The sequence below is a fragment of the Nycticebus coucang genome, chromosome 19 (assembly GCF_027406575.1).
Source record: "Nycticebus coucang isolate mNycCou1 chromosome 19, mNycCou1.pri, whole genome shotgun sequence".
NCBI classification, from domain to species: domain Eukaryota; kingdom Metazoa; phylum Chordata; class Mammalia; order Primates; family Lorisidae; genus Nycticebus; species Nycticebus coucang.
Window position 1 is genome coordinate 53,037,420 of NC_069798.1, and position 14,274 is coordinate 53,051,693.

Consider the following 14,274-nt stretch of genomic DNA (forward strand, 5'->3'; position numbering starts at 1 on the left):
AGATAGTTATTAAATCTATGCAAATAATAGGTAAAACAGAATACTGCCTTTTTCCTTCTGTGGCCGTTAACCTACACAGAATAAATATTCATTGGAACATTTGTCAGATATTATATTCTGGGTTACTCTACCATGACATAAATTACAGATAGGTGTGGATATTTAATAGGCATATACGGTGATGGCCAATACTTAAACCATTGTAATGATCAAGTAACAAAACAGTACATGTTTTTGAGTTCATCATTTTCATTTTCAAGGGTAACAATGATAGATTTGGGTGCTGATTCCACTCTCTCAACTGAGGTAGAATATAATGATGGTTTGGACAGAAAAAGTTTTGAGAAACGAACTTTTTACTTACTAGTGAGAGAAGATGTGTGGTTTAGGAGCCCTCTGTAGCTTTCCTTCCCTAAACTAATATACAAAGAGGACTGCGCCATTCTTGAGCACAGCAAAACCACCCACCAGGATACTGCAAAGTGGTGTCTTCTGTGTTACTAAAAATGGAGCATTTATCTCCACTAAGTGGAAGCGGTCAGCCTTGGATGCAGCCGACCTGGATGGGACAAAAACACTGTTTAATCCATTACTTGGTAATAAATAACAACCAAAAAGGTTTAAAACTTAATAATTTACTTTTCAGATTTATGAGATATATGTGAATGTCCTAGTGTCTGTTAATGCCAAAATGACTTTGTCGGCACGCCCCTGGTTTCAGAATGCTCCTGTTTACAAATCCCTGTGTGTCTCAGCCTCTCTCACTAGAATTTCAGAAGTGCTGCCCCTTCCCTTAGTAGTTTTTTTCTCTATATCTACCTCAAGAAAGCATTAGATGAGATTTTTTTTTTCTGTTATGTCTTACTCCCCTCTCCCCCTTTAAAAAAATAATAACAGAAAAGTTAGGCTGGCAGTATGGAACGAAAGGAGGAAGAAGCCAAGAATGTGCGGTGGGGTTAGTGCGAAATCCCCTCGCCCACTTGGCACCTGGAGAACTCGCTCCGAGACGGCAGAGCTGGATGATGGGAAAGGGTATTGAAACTCTCCGGAGATACAAAATCATACCTTACTTACCTTCTAGTAATTTTTCTCTTACCTTCAGGCCCTGGTCATGTACACGTAGATGTGAAATCAGTAGGACAAAGCATAGATTGGGAATTCAGACACTTACTGCAGTCATGAAAATTAATCTAGAAAAAAAGAAAAGGAATAAATCAACCTCTTAAATAACCTTCGAACTGTCCTCTCTAAATCTTACTTTTATGCAATGCAAAATAAGTACCAAGTAGGTTTATTTTTACTGCGTATAGTCACAGCTGTCATTTAGATAACCTGATAAATAGAAAATTCAGGGAATTTGCAGAATAACTTTTTTTTGGTGGATAGCTTTCCAATTTCATTCCACATTACTGATAAGTACTTAAGCATAAATTTATGTGGCCTTTTTATGATTGTTCTGCGAGGTGTATTTCCTTCCTTAATACAGTAATAAGCCATGAGAACGTAACTACATTGACTACGTGAGCCTTTTCATCTTTTCCATTTCTGTTCAAATAGAAATATTTGAATTACAGCTATTGGAGCAAAACTGAGTTTTTATATTTAATCTTTGTGTATGTTTGACCCTATTTCCGGTTCTAAAAATTCAAGGGTATTTGTTATTGTAAGTTGTTTTCTGTTGAAAATAATTATTAAGAGGCCTAAGTGATATTCTATATCATTGTTCTTTAATTTTTAAGAATTATTGAAACATTGTTGAAAGGTCTTAATATCTTTATTATCAATAGATTTATTTATATCGGAGCTGGCTTTAACCTTTGAAGTATATTGCTATCCACTCCCACGTTCTGGTTATCTCACCGACTTTTTGTTTTTGTTGTTGTTGTTGTTAAAATGTTTAATGCAGGTTCTACATGGTCAGCTATTATGAGCGGAATCACAGAATAGCAGTGGGAGCTCGCCATGGTTCAGTGGCCCTGTATGACATCCGGACTGGAAAATGTCAGGTAAATAAATCATTGTGAGTTCCTCTCCATAAAGTGTGGAAGTTATTGAAAGGAGAGAGAGACTAGCACTTTACCAGTTGATGTGCTGAGCTGCTGGAACATTATGGATAATGCTAAAGGGATCAATAGTTTAATGAAGTACTCAAAGAATATAGAGCCCCCCTGTCTTTATTCACTGGGCCAGAAGAGCTGCCACAGATGAGTTCAGAATAGAGCCCGGAGTAAGGTGGCATTGCTCAGAAACTACTCTATAGGCTGTCTTAATGTTTAAAGGAAAGTTTTCTGATTTTGTTACTTACTTTTGTCCCTTATTTTCCAAAAAGTTTGACGATCCATTGTTATGATGTAGTGGTTACATTAAAATTAATGTTTTCTCTAAGTGAAATGACGTATTTAGTAATTGTAGGACATAGTTCATAAAAAGAAGAAATCACAATAGCATCTAGAGCTCTATTGGAAAGAAATTGGTACAGTATTAGAGACAATATATTATTAATACTTTTTGCACTTTTATAACAATTTACTATGAAAAATTCTCTCTTGATTCTGATCTTGATCATCTGATTCTCAAAATATAGCAGTTGGCTAGACAGGGCAAGTCCAGTCCCACTTAGATGTGAGAGAATTAAAGCTCAGAGCTTTATATCACTTTATCCTAGAGTCACACTGTTAGAGACAAAACCAGGCGTAGGGTCCACCATGATCCTAGTAAATTTATAATGTTCTCTGATGAATAGTTCTAAACATAGCTTCTAATGTTTCACTGCGGCATTTGTTAATGCTGATATATTCAGTAGTATTACCATATTAGGAATTTCCAGAAGGAATGTGAAGAAATTCATAAGGATGTGGCTAAGATTTTAAACTGTCTCTTAAATTGAATAAACTATTGAGTGATTCTCCAAAAGCTTTCCTGGGTTCTTTCCATGCACTAGTTCTAAGAGATGGTGATAAATGTTGGGAATGAAAGTTTCAAGGTACCATTTGAAAGTTTAATACATTGCGTTACACAGGTCTTCTCAGAGTCTCCAGTGTGTGAATGTGCTTTTCCTGGGAGTGTGTGGAGTATGCACCATTTGCCATATTTATTTAGCTATCAAATTTTGTTTGTGTGTGTGATGTCAAAAGACATTAACTTCCACTGGCAACTGTTGTGCCCAAGTTGCGGGATCCCCCACATAAATCACCCGGAGACCAAGTCCAATGCAAAAGAAAGAGGTTGTTTATTTACAAGTTTTAGCCTGGGCTCCCTGGTCCTGGCACAGCAGGAGAGCAGAGAAGCCCTGATCTCGAAAAGGAGGGAGGTTTTTAAGGGTACAGAAAGGAAAAAAAGGGAGGGGGTGAGGTGAGCCGCTGGGGCGAGCTGATAGGGGGTTTAGGGGACTGAGCACTTGTCCTTGGCTGTCTGGGAGAGTGTTGTTATCGCTTGGAGCAGACGTTGTGCAAGGGCGTGGTTCATGGGGCAAGGATGGGGGCAGGGGAGGGAGCAGGTTGCCTAACGCCTTTGGTATGCAGCTGCAAAATAAAGACTGAGGGACAAGATGAAGTTAGTTTTAATAAAATGGAGTTAACTTGGTCCTTACAGCAACCATAATCTTTTACTCAGGCATCTCGCTGAGAGCCGTGAAACCACTCTGAATACTTGTTTAAAAATTAAGTTACATGATGATAACATTCTTTCACAAGAGAGACAGACTCCTCAAAGAGCATTTTCAGATCCTCTTGTTACAACAGTTTTTAAAAATTATAGTATATTACTACAGGCTGACTTGAGAGAAATAAATCACAGACATGTACAACGGTAAAGACAAAAAAAATAATAATAGGAGGAGGGGACCTTGTCAAGCTTCTTTAAAAATGAAGGGAGGAAATTATAGAGAGGACTCTTATGACATGAGACACAATTGCCAGCAGTGGAGAGAAGAGTGAGGTGACGTGAACACGGCAAGCTGACTCCAGGATGAGAGAGACTAGCAGTGAAGAATTGTTGAAGTGGTACTTCAGTGTACATTTGTTTCCATTTATTTTCCTATTAAGTGTCTCAGTAGAGATGTTGGTAACATGGAAAAAAATGTTTTAAATATCTTATTCTTTTCAGTTAAATTACTTACTATACGTCTATCAAAGATATTCTTTCTTTATAAGAATATGTAATGCCATCCCTATTCCTTGTGCTTCCTGTACATCATTTTACTACATTTAGGTACACGCCTCACCTCAGTTTTTTTCTACCTTAATTTTGATACCCACAGTTATGACTGTTATGTTGGTTGAATAACTTTCTGGTTCTGTATGAGAGGGAAGATCACCTTATCATCACTCTTGTCATTCAGAACATTAAAACAAGGTTCGATCTCTAAAATCAGTCTTTACCTTTGCCCATCACCAGTTATATCCAGGGATAATGAACTCTTAAGCAATTCTCTTCTTAATTCTTTTATTAGTGTCATAATACTTGAAACAAGTGAGTCAATAGCTGAAGCAGAATATACAAGCACAGATAGCATATGTTTAGAAATGATCTTTTATAGGGTAAATGAAAAGGTACATTTTGAATTTTGAATATCATAAAGCAATTCTTAATCTGTTGGAATCAGTTGACAGAATAGTACAATTTTTCAAGCATGAGCAAAGACAAAGATATGATATAAAAAATATAGAAGGGATAATTAGCAGGTTCACTTGTCTATAGGATCCCAGTGGGTGGGAGGGTAAGGAATAACCACCTGTATGGGGGAAGAAAGGATGCCGTAGGCTGAGAGGGGTCCACAGAGTAGACTAGTGAGAGCAGCCCCGGCTGAGACGGGAGGCAGGGAGGGTTGTCTGTGTCCCACATTGTTATCAGACGGGTAGTAAAGAATAAAAGAAGAATTAAGTTCCTTTTCCTTACCTTTTAGTGTTGGCTTCTTTTTTAAAATGTTTCTTTAGACCTGTTCTTCCCAACTCCCATTTGTACCACTAATTAACTTTATAACCTTGGGAAAGTTTCATAACTTCTCTGAACTGAAGTTTTCTCATTTTTAAAATGATGGTAGAAATAGTGCCTGTTAACTATAACAAGTAGTTTAAGAAAAATTTATCCAAACACTTGTTGATTTGAGGGGAGGGGCATGATGGTGGTAGATATTGGGACCATTGTGACAGAGTCAGCAGATGGGCAGAGACTCTGACTTCAAGAACAACTGGGGATTTATGGGAGGAGGTGTCAATGAGCAGAAAATTACTAAGAGGAAAGGCAAAGGATGAAAGGTTTCTGGCTAAACTGACTTGACAGAATTCTTGCTAGGTTAATAAGATACTGGACGGTGGTGAGGTAGGAGGACTTTGGTTAACGGATTCAGCAAGGTTCATGCTTAAACAGAGAGGGAAGCCCAAGGTCTGGGCTAGTGAGGCAAAGAAGCCCAACTAAAGCTTTGGTCAAAGGAGAAAGTCTCTGTCAGAAGTAAATAAGGTAATTTAAGTAAAATTCTTAGCACAGTGTTTGTCAAATAGTTACCATTTGAGAAAAATTTTGGCTTATTGCTCTATTAAAATAAATTTGGAAATATACTACAATTGAATTACATTAATTTTAGGGAATTTTAAGGATAAAACTTGTGACCTTGGGGTTTGTTTGGGGAGACCCTAGGGCTGTGAGTTCACGGGAGCACTTTGTTGAAGCCGCTCTGCCTTAGGCCATGTGTAGATTTCCTTTCTGAAGGCTGCTCTGGCTGGGAGCTGAATCTCTACTGGGTGTGGAGATCAGAAACTTTGATGCAATTCAGTAGTTAAAGTCCTGCTGTGCTGCTGACTTTGCTTTTACTCGGTAACCACTAGCAATTTAGAAATATATCTGACTTGAATTTTGCTTAATTAAAAAAAAGTATTAAACTTCCTATGAAGTGCTTAAATTTTGTTGATAGGTAAGTAGGCGAATTAGAGTCCTGACACCCTGGGGCTTTGCATACATGGCCATTTTCACTTTATTAGCCCTGAAAATCTTTCCTCAAGCACTACTGCCTTTCATTTGGCAGACTTGGTAGTGGATCTCACTGATTTCAATCCTTTTTTAATGTATTCTTTGTAATAACAGTTGGCTCTGTGCAGGATTCTCTTAGCTAGTTTTCTTATGAAGTTCGTACAATCATCTCTCAGTGTCTGGGGGATTTCTCAATTTCTTGGAGTACCTTAAGGTTCGTTCTTATCACTCCACTGTCCAGGGTACAGATTTCTACTTTCATCCATTATTTTTCCTGACTTTGGCTGAAAATCCATACATAATTATTGACTCTGATTTTTCCCTGTAAGCAGGTAAGACAAATCAGGAGGACAGCCAGGCCCTGCCTTAACTCCAGCTCCTTGACTTTTAATGATCTCCAGACATTTCCATTTAGATATCTTATTATCTCAGATTCAGTGCTGGAAAATCTCTCTAGCCCCTACTTTCTGCCAGGATCCTTTCTAACCTACCTTTTTCTGTTAATGGCATAATAATGTGAAGATACCACAGTTCATCCTGCCTGTCTTTCATCTGTCCATACCCAGTTACTAAGTTTAGTGAATTTTTCCTTAGCTGTATACATGGAATCGACCTTTTTCCTCTGCTAGGTAGTCCCTTGCCCTGTTCTTGTGGGCCTTTGAGATTCTGGTTTTGATTTCATTTGATCCTTCGTCATCCCCCATTCTTGTCCTTTTACTGGTTACATAAGAAGCATTCGGAAATACCTGTTGGATAATTTATTACAAAGACAGGCTTTCAGGAGCTGCTCCTTTCTGGTTACATTTGTCTTTATAGTATATTAAAATATCTCACCTCACGCAGTATATACAGTTACTGTACAATAACAGGTGAGGTGCTCCTGGCAAACAAAAATGCTGAAGTCAATTCACATTTAAGTAACAAATGTTGACTCTGTTCTCACTAATGTTTCTTTTGAAATTTATTGTTGATCATTTTTTGAGTATCTTACATCCCTTGTAAGTTTCATAGTCATCTTAAACTCTTTATTTGAATCCATATTTCTTACACAGAATAATGGTAATTATTTCTTCATTGATTTTTATAATATACAAATTTAATATTTTCTCAAAATTTAATTACCACGGTATTTGTTTGCTCCCACTAGTTAGAATAGTTAATGGAATAGATTCTGAAACTAAAACTGTCTGGATTCTCACTAGCTTTGTGGCTTTGGGCAAGGTGCTTAAACCCTCTGCACTTGAGTTTCTTTTATCTATAAAATGGATATAATAATGCTTGTGGTGTTGTGTTACAAAATATTAGAAGAATGGACATATATAAAACAAATGTCAACCAATAGTAAGTGCTCAAAGAAGTTGGCCATCATAATTGTTATTTAACCATAGGTTTAAATAGGACACCATCAGTCAACTCCACCCTGTGTCTATCTGCTGAAGCATATACTGTTTCATACCAGCTGGATCTATGATCTGCTGTTCTTTCTTCCTCAGACTATTTGAATTAATCTTATAAGTAGGATAAATAGAATATCAACCGAGTAATGAGCAAATTTCAAGATTATACTTATGGATCTGTCCTCATTCATCTGTTTAATAATTGTCTCTTTGTCTATCTTGACTTTTTTCCATAGCCTTAATCTGTCAAACCTACTGATACTTTGTTCTTTGGCCATTTTTAAAAATTGTTATAAAAATTACTTTTAAAATTATTGCAATATTAGGCTCTTTCTGAGTAAAGTAATTACAAATCTTTAATAGACTTTATTTTATAGAACAGTTTTAGGTTCATAGCAAAATTGAACAGAAGGTATAGAGATTTTCCATATACCCCCCCCACGTGCACAGCCTCCCCAGTTACTAGCGTCCCCCACCTGAGTGGGGCATTTGCGACACTTGATGAACCTACCCTGACACATTATCACCCCAGTCAGAAGTTGGCAGTGGGGTTCCCTCTTAGTGTTGTATTTGTGACATATGTCTACTGTTATTGTATCATACAGAGTAGCTTCACTGCCTTTCCTTTTTATATAATTTTTATGCATGAATTTGATTATTTTTAGAGTAAATTTCTGGATTATACAGTGCTAGGTCAAAAGATTTGTGCATTTGATTACCAAAGTGCTCTGAAACTGTTTTCTCACAAATACTTTCTGAGCATTGGTTTCTTCACACCCTCCTTGATACTTCTGTGAATGAAAGAATGAGCTTGGAGCTGCAGTTATCCTCATAAAAAATTGACCCCCTCCCACGGTTAGCCTATTTCGCCTCCTATATTTGTCCTCTGAGAAAACAGACTGTTTCTCCATTTATTTGTGATTTATTATTCTTCATTTTGTTTTTAAAACAAACTTATGATGGCTCTTCTCTGTGCCAGGCACTGTATCACATGCAAGAGATCAAAACAATAAATAAGACTTGTTCCTGCCTTCAAGGAATATAGCCCCGAGTGGAAGGCAGACGTAAACTCACAAATGAAATACCATGCAGGCCTTTCTAGGAGGGCAGCCTGCCCTGTTATGGGAGGACACAGGAGGAGCTCTAGAGCAGGTTCTTTCAGAATCTGGAGAATTGGTCAGGAAGGGCTCCCTAAAGGGGCAGAAATCAGAACTGAGCCATTAATATTCAGGGCTTAGGCAAAGAAGGGGAAGAGCGAGGAGCATCGTTCCAGGCAGAATGTACAAGGCCCAAGCGGGCGTGCCCGTCAAAACTTCAGAAATGTTTTCCCTGGTAAGTGTAAATAGTTTATAATACAGCAATTTTCAAGTCAGCATTAGTGCTGGAATTGCACCAATCTAATGTGAGAAACCATTATTCCAATAGATAAGTAGAGGCATTTCTTATCTGTGACCTATTAAATGCTAAATCAGTTACATAGATTTCGTAAGTAAAGTTACATACCATTACTGAAATTTTGAAGAAATAACTGAATACTGAACTACTCTGTTACCTAAGATAATAATTTTAGGAAAAGAGGGGCTTGGCAAGATATGAAATTGTTTTTTGTATGAGATTTAAAACATTTTATGAAAATAAGCCAGTGTCATTTTCTGCAATACATTTAATTCTGGTAAGTACTCTAAGGTACTGACTAGGTATCAAAAGAAAGCTGATAGTCAAGATAAAACAGACATGTAAGCCAACACACCTGTATTAATAGAAGTTTGGAAAATATGTGTTCTTTTCTTTAAAAATAACAAAGATTTTACTTCTAGTTAGGAGGAGCAATGGACCTTAGGGATCCTGTGGACAGTTAAGATTGATGTTTCTTTAAGACAGAGTTTTAAGCTTCAGGCACAGTATTCACCACGCAGAAGTCTATAATGCTTATACATCAAGGGCACTTATGTGGTGATTGCAAAAATTGCAGTGAGAATTGACTACAGTACTTAGACAGTGACATTTTAGGTATTTTCTTCTTGCACTTTTCAGCAGCTGGTTTTATGGCAGGTGCTTCCTATGACATTCTGGAGAAACAACCAAAAATATGGCATCAGGGGTGATCATAAGATGAATGGCTGGAGAAAACAATGGCTTCCTGACACCGTGTTGAAGAATTACCCAACAAGCTTCTAGTTTTAAAAGTGAAATGCTATTTAGAGAAGAAACCTCTAGGAAGAGAAACAGATATTTGGAACAATGCTTAAAATTAGACCATCATTTATTCTGAAAGTTTAAAATTTTAAGAAGAATATTTTTAACTGTGGAGGGATGTATTTGTCTATTATTTATCTCACTGCTCACCAAGTACTCCTTATGTTGGTGCTGTGCTTTGAATGGCAGTATTCAAGAATTTTTGCAATGAGAAAGTAAGTTCAATCCCTAGCAACATCTATAATTGGAAATACTAAGGCAGAGAATTCTACTGTGTACAAACAAGCATTTCAGCATCCTTGCAAAAGCATTATGTAGGCTAAAATTTAGATTCCAAACATCTGCATTTCACAGTGACATTCATGTCTCACCTAGCCATTTTCTTTTTTCCCTCAACATATAAAAAAGAAAGTATGAATGGTTACATACACTCACGTATATATATTCCATACATATTTTGTCCACAAAACTAAGAAATATTCGGTAGAAGAGTCATAGTAGGTTAATTCCTTCTGGATTCATTGCTGCATATTCTTTCTTTCTTTTTTTTTTTTTTTTTTTTTTGGAGACAGAGTCTCACTTTTTCACCATGGGTGGAGTGCCGTGGCCTCATAGCTCACAGCAAACTCAAACTCTTGGGATTAAGAGAGCCTCTTACCTTATCTTCCCCAATAGCTATAGGCTCCCGCCACAGCACCCAACTAATTTTAGAGGTGGGGTCTCACTCTTGTTCAGGCTGGTCTCAAACTCCTGAACTCAAGCAATCTGCCCGCCTTGGCCTCCCAGAGTGCTAGGGTTACAGGTGTGAGCCACTGCACCTGGCCCTAATGCCTTCTATTCTTTATTTTTGTTTCTTTATTTTTTCCCCTTATTAAATCATAACTGTGTACATTAATGCATTTATGGGGTACAGTGTGCTCTTTTGATATACGAAGTGAAATGCTTACATCAAACTGATTAACATAACCATTTCCTCACTTACTTAATAGCCGTGGTAAGACATTTATGCTCTATTCTTAATAGTTTTGAAACATACCATTGCATTATGCACATTAGGTGAGTCCTTCTATTCTTTGTATCCATTCTCAATATGTAAGGTACTTAGGCTGGGCGCAGTGGCTCACGTCTATAATCCTAGTACTCTGGGAGGCCAAGAAGGATGGATTGCTTGAGTGCAGGAGTTCAAGACCAGCCTGAGCAGGAGTGAGACCCCCATCTTTAAAAATATACATATGTAAGGTACTCAAAATATTCAATAATATACTCATTATATATATACACAAACACATGTATACATACATACACATATGTATATAAAAAATACAGACTCATGTCCCCACTGTATTCTATATATACATAACAAGGACATGAGTCTGTGCTTCATGACACATTGTAAAGAGATGTTGATGACAATTTAAAAGGCCTTGTCCTGACACAGATGGAGCTCCTGATGGGCCTCCAGTCTAGTGGGTGGAAGGGGCACACACACGGATACTGAGAAAGCCCTGGATCTAGTACACCAGCCCCAGAACTTGCTCAGTTAATCAAAAATTGCTCAAATGTAGAAACACATACAATAATATATAGCTTAAACATTTCATTTTGATTGAAATTCTATAGAGATAATTTTATTTCCCATCTCTTATAATGTAGGACCTATGACTTATTTTCTTACTGACCTATTGATTATAGTTCTGGAACATCTTTTTTGGTGAGCCACACCATTTTCTGTTTCTTTAAGTGGGTTGTCAAATTAAAGAGACTTACAAAGCAATCTCAGAGTGTAATCCTAGATTTGTATGCTTTCTCCCATCTATTATAGTTGTCGTACACCTAATTTTATATGTATATATATGTTTTTTAAGCCTTCTTCCTAATCTTACTATAGAATTTTTGTATATTTAAATTAACTACCTATTTACATTGACAAGCACAAGTAGCTTTGACTGGCTCTAGGTCATAGAGCTCAACAGGTGAGAACAATAGTGAGTGGGCCTTCCAGAGAGCAGCCCACCAACCACGGGCGTTCCTCATGTGCTGAGCCCCAGCCAGGATGCTGGACAGAGGGAATGGAGAGTCAGGGAAGTGCAAGTCAGTTGAGAAAGGTTCTGTTATAAGACCACCAACACGTGATCCCTAGAGCTATTTACAGGGCACTGTGCAGTGCACAAGGAAGTGATTACTTGACTGGGCAACATATTTACAATCTGGAAGGAATGGCAAAGATAAAATAAATACAGACAATAAAGTGTTTCAAACTACAGTGGAACTTGGACGTCTACAAAGAAGAGGAAAGGGTGTGGCCTGTGGAGGTCACGACAAGAGCAAGAGAAGACTCATGCAGACGCCATGTTTGAGCTGAGCCTTGAACAGGGGTTCCATGGGCACGCATGGAGGAAGAATTGACAGAGCCTCAGAGACATCGTGTAGCTGATGGTGCGTTCCAGGAACTGTATAGTTTTTGTTATGCCTGGGGCAAAGGTTGCCAAGGAGTTTGAAAGGGTGAGAGAGGAAGAAAGGGATGAAGCCTGATAGGAGGGTGAGATACGATCCGCCTTCCCTGGACAGGTTACTTCTTAGTTTGGAGTCTCATAGGTCAGCAGTGACACACTCCAGTGCCTGGGGAGGCAAAGCAGGTGTCATAAATTAATAAAAAATAAACCCTCTCGGTTTTTCATTTTTTTATTTTTGATGGCACCATCCAAGAACTATTTCTCTTTTTAATTATTCTGGCTATAAAACCACACTTAAAGCCTAAAGCCTTTAATAAGACGACAGGTGATATTCTGCTTCAGTGTAGAGAATTGGAAGGGGTGGCAACTGTGGCAAATCTGAGAGCGTATGCTCTGCATGAGGGCACCTGCCACATCTCACATCCCAGCCCTCCGCACTTGTGGAATTGTGAATCTGATCTTCTGATTTCTCAAAATAAGCAGAGAATTTTGATTTTTATTTTGAAATATCTCATTTTTTAAATGTTTACGGCTGATGTCAAAAGTTTTTAGAGTGCATCAATCAATACTGTACCAAGTACATGGCATTATGTTTGGAAAAACTATTTGAAGAGTTTGAAGCAGGGTCACAAGAAGATCAGATCTTCAATCTTGGAAGGTCACTGTCAACACTATTGAGAATGAATTGAAGGTTTGCTCTTGGAGGCTTTGGGAAGATCCAGGCAATAGTTGAGCAGAGCTTGTTGGCATCAGTGGTGGCTGGATGAAGAAAAGGAATACAGATCATGGCAAACAGCAGGAAGATGTGATGAGCCTTTAAATGCAGCATTTAAAAAATATAATCCAAGGAAAAATATAAATTAATCCTACAATGATGAAGGAAAATAAAAGCAGTATTTTCTGAGAAGAATGAAGAAAAATGAGGGCTATAAACTGTTAGGAAAGACAGACTTGTAAAGGGAAAGATTTAGTTTAGGTATAGCAAGGAATTTTTTCATGAAAGAATGGTAGAATTGTGGGAAAGATTTAATAATAAGGATATTTCATCTGCAAAGTAACAGAAGCCACAAAGGCAGGCTTTAAATCGGAGAATTTATTATTTCATACAGCAGACACCCAGACGTGGCTAGTGAAGTGGTATGATCAGAGGCCCCGCCTTTTTAGGGGCGCTCCATTCCTCTGTGTTCAGTGTCTAGGCCTCTTTGGGCTTAACCACCTAAGGATAAAGGGTGGCCACCACCAAGCCCGCAGCCATGCAGAGGATGCCAGCCCAGAGCAGAAAGGGGAAGTTTTTTTTTTTGTTTGTTTATTTGTTTTTTGTTTATTAAATCATAGCTGTGTACATTAATGCAATCGTGGGGCACCATACACTGGTTTTATATACAATTTAAAATATTTTCATCAAACTGGTTAACATAGCCTTCCTGGCATTTTCTTAGTTATTGTGTTAATACATTTATAGTCTACATTTAGTAAGTTTCACATGTACCCTTGTGAGATGCACCGTAGGTGTGGTCCCACCAATCACCCTCCCTCCGCCTATCCTTCCCCCTCCCCTCCCCTCCCTAGAAAGGGAAAGTTTTAAAAGCTGATGATGCCCTTTAAGAAAACCAGTTCTCTTGTCTCATTGACCAAAATTGTATCACCCGTTTTCAAACATGTGGCTGGCAAAGAAAATGGAATTATCATGATTGACTAACTGAGATTCACCCCTGAGTCAGCAAAGGGCCACAACCTTTCTTGAGCGAGAGGTTGGCATGATGAAGGCAACCAGCTTACCACTGCAAGGAAACTCAGTGTCCTGGAGTGTTCTATGATAGGCCAACAGGGAAACAGGCTCTTGGTGGCAGAGGCTTTGGAATAACAGTTCCAGGGTGGGTAGCTGCCGTTCCTCTTTATCCTTGAGACCCAGAACAGGTAACTAGCTCTCTTTAACCTGCCATCTTTGCCTGTAAAATAGGAATAATTTTAGGTCCTCTTGAAGATTAATCAAGCTGATGTATGTAAGATATTTACATTCATGGTTGCTACATTGTTTTTTCTTTTTTTATTTCAGGTTAATGTGAGGATACAAACAATTAGGTTACAATATTTGCATTTATTAGGTAGAGTCCCTCTTATGGTTGTGTCCTATGTCCAAAAGGTGTGCCATATACTCTTAAGTTATTCCCATTAAGTGGGAGCACACCAGTCCTCTCCCCTCTCCCTCATCCCTTCTCCCCCCAACTTGAATTGAATTGAGTTTTTCTCTAATGGGAATATAT

The 14,274-nt window shown here is 38.1% G+C and overlaps 1 protein-coding gene across 4 annotated transcripts in view; it reads left to right on the forward strand.

Moving 5' to 3' along the window:
* WDR7 (WD repeat domain 7) overlaps positions 1 to 14,274 on the forward strand; it is a 401,067-nt gene that overhangs the window by 333,805 nt on the left and 52,988 nt on the right. For all 4 annotated transcript variants that reach the window (XM_053571628.1, XM_053571626.1, XM_053571629.1 and 1 more), the window contains one exon: positions 1,907 to 2,006. In XM_053571628.1, coding sequence (XP_053427603.1) covers positions 1,907 to 2,006 — 100 coding nt within the window. The remainder of the gene's footprint in view (positions 1 to 1,906; positions 2,007 to 14,274) is intronic.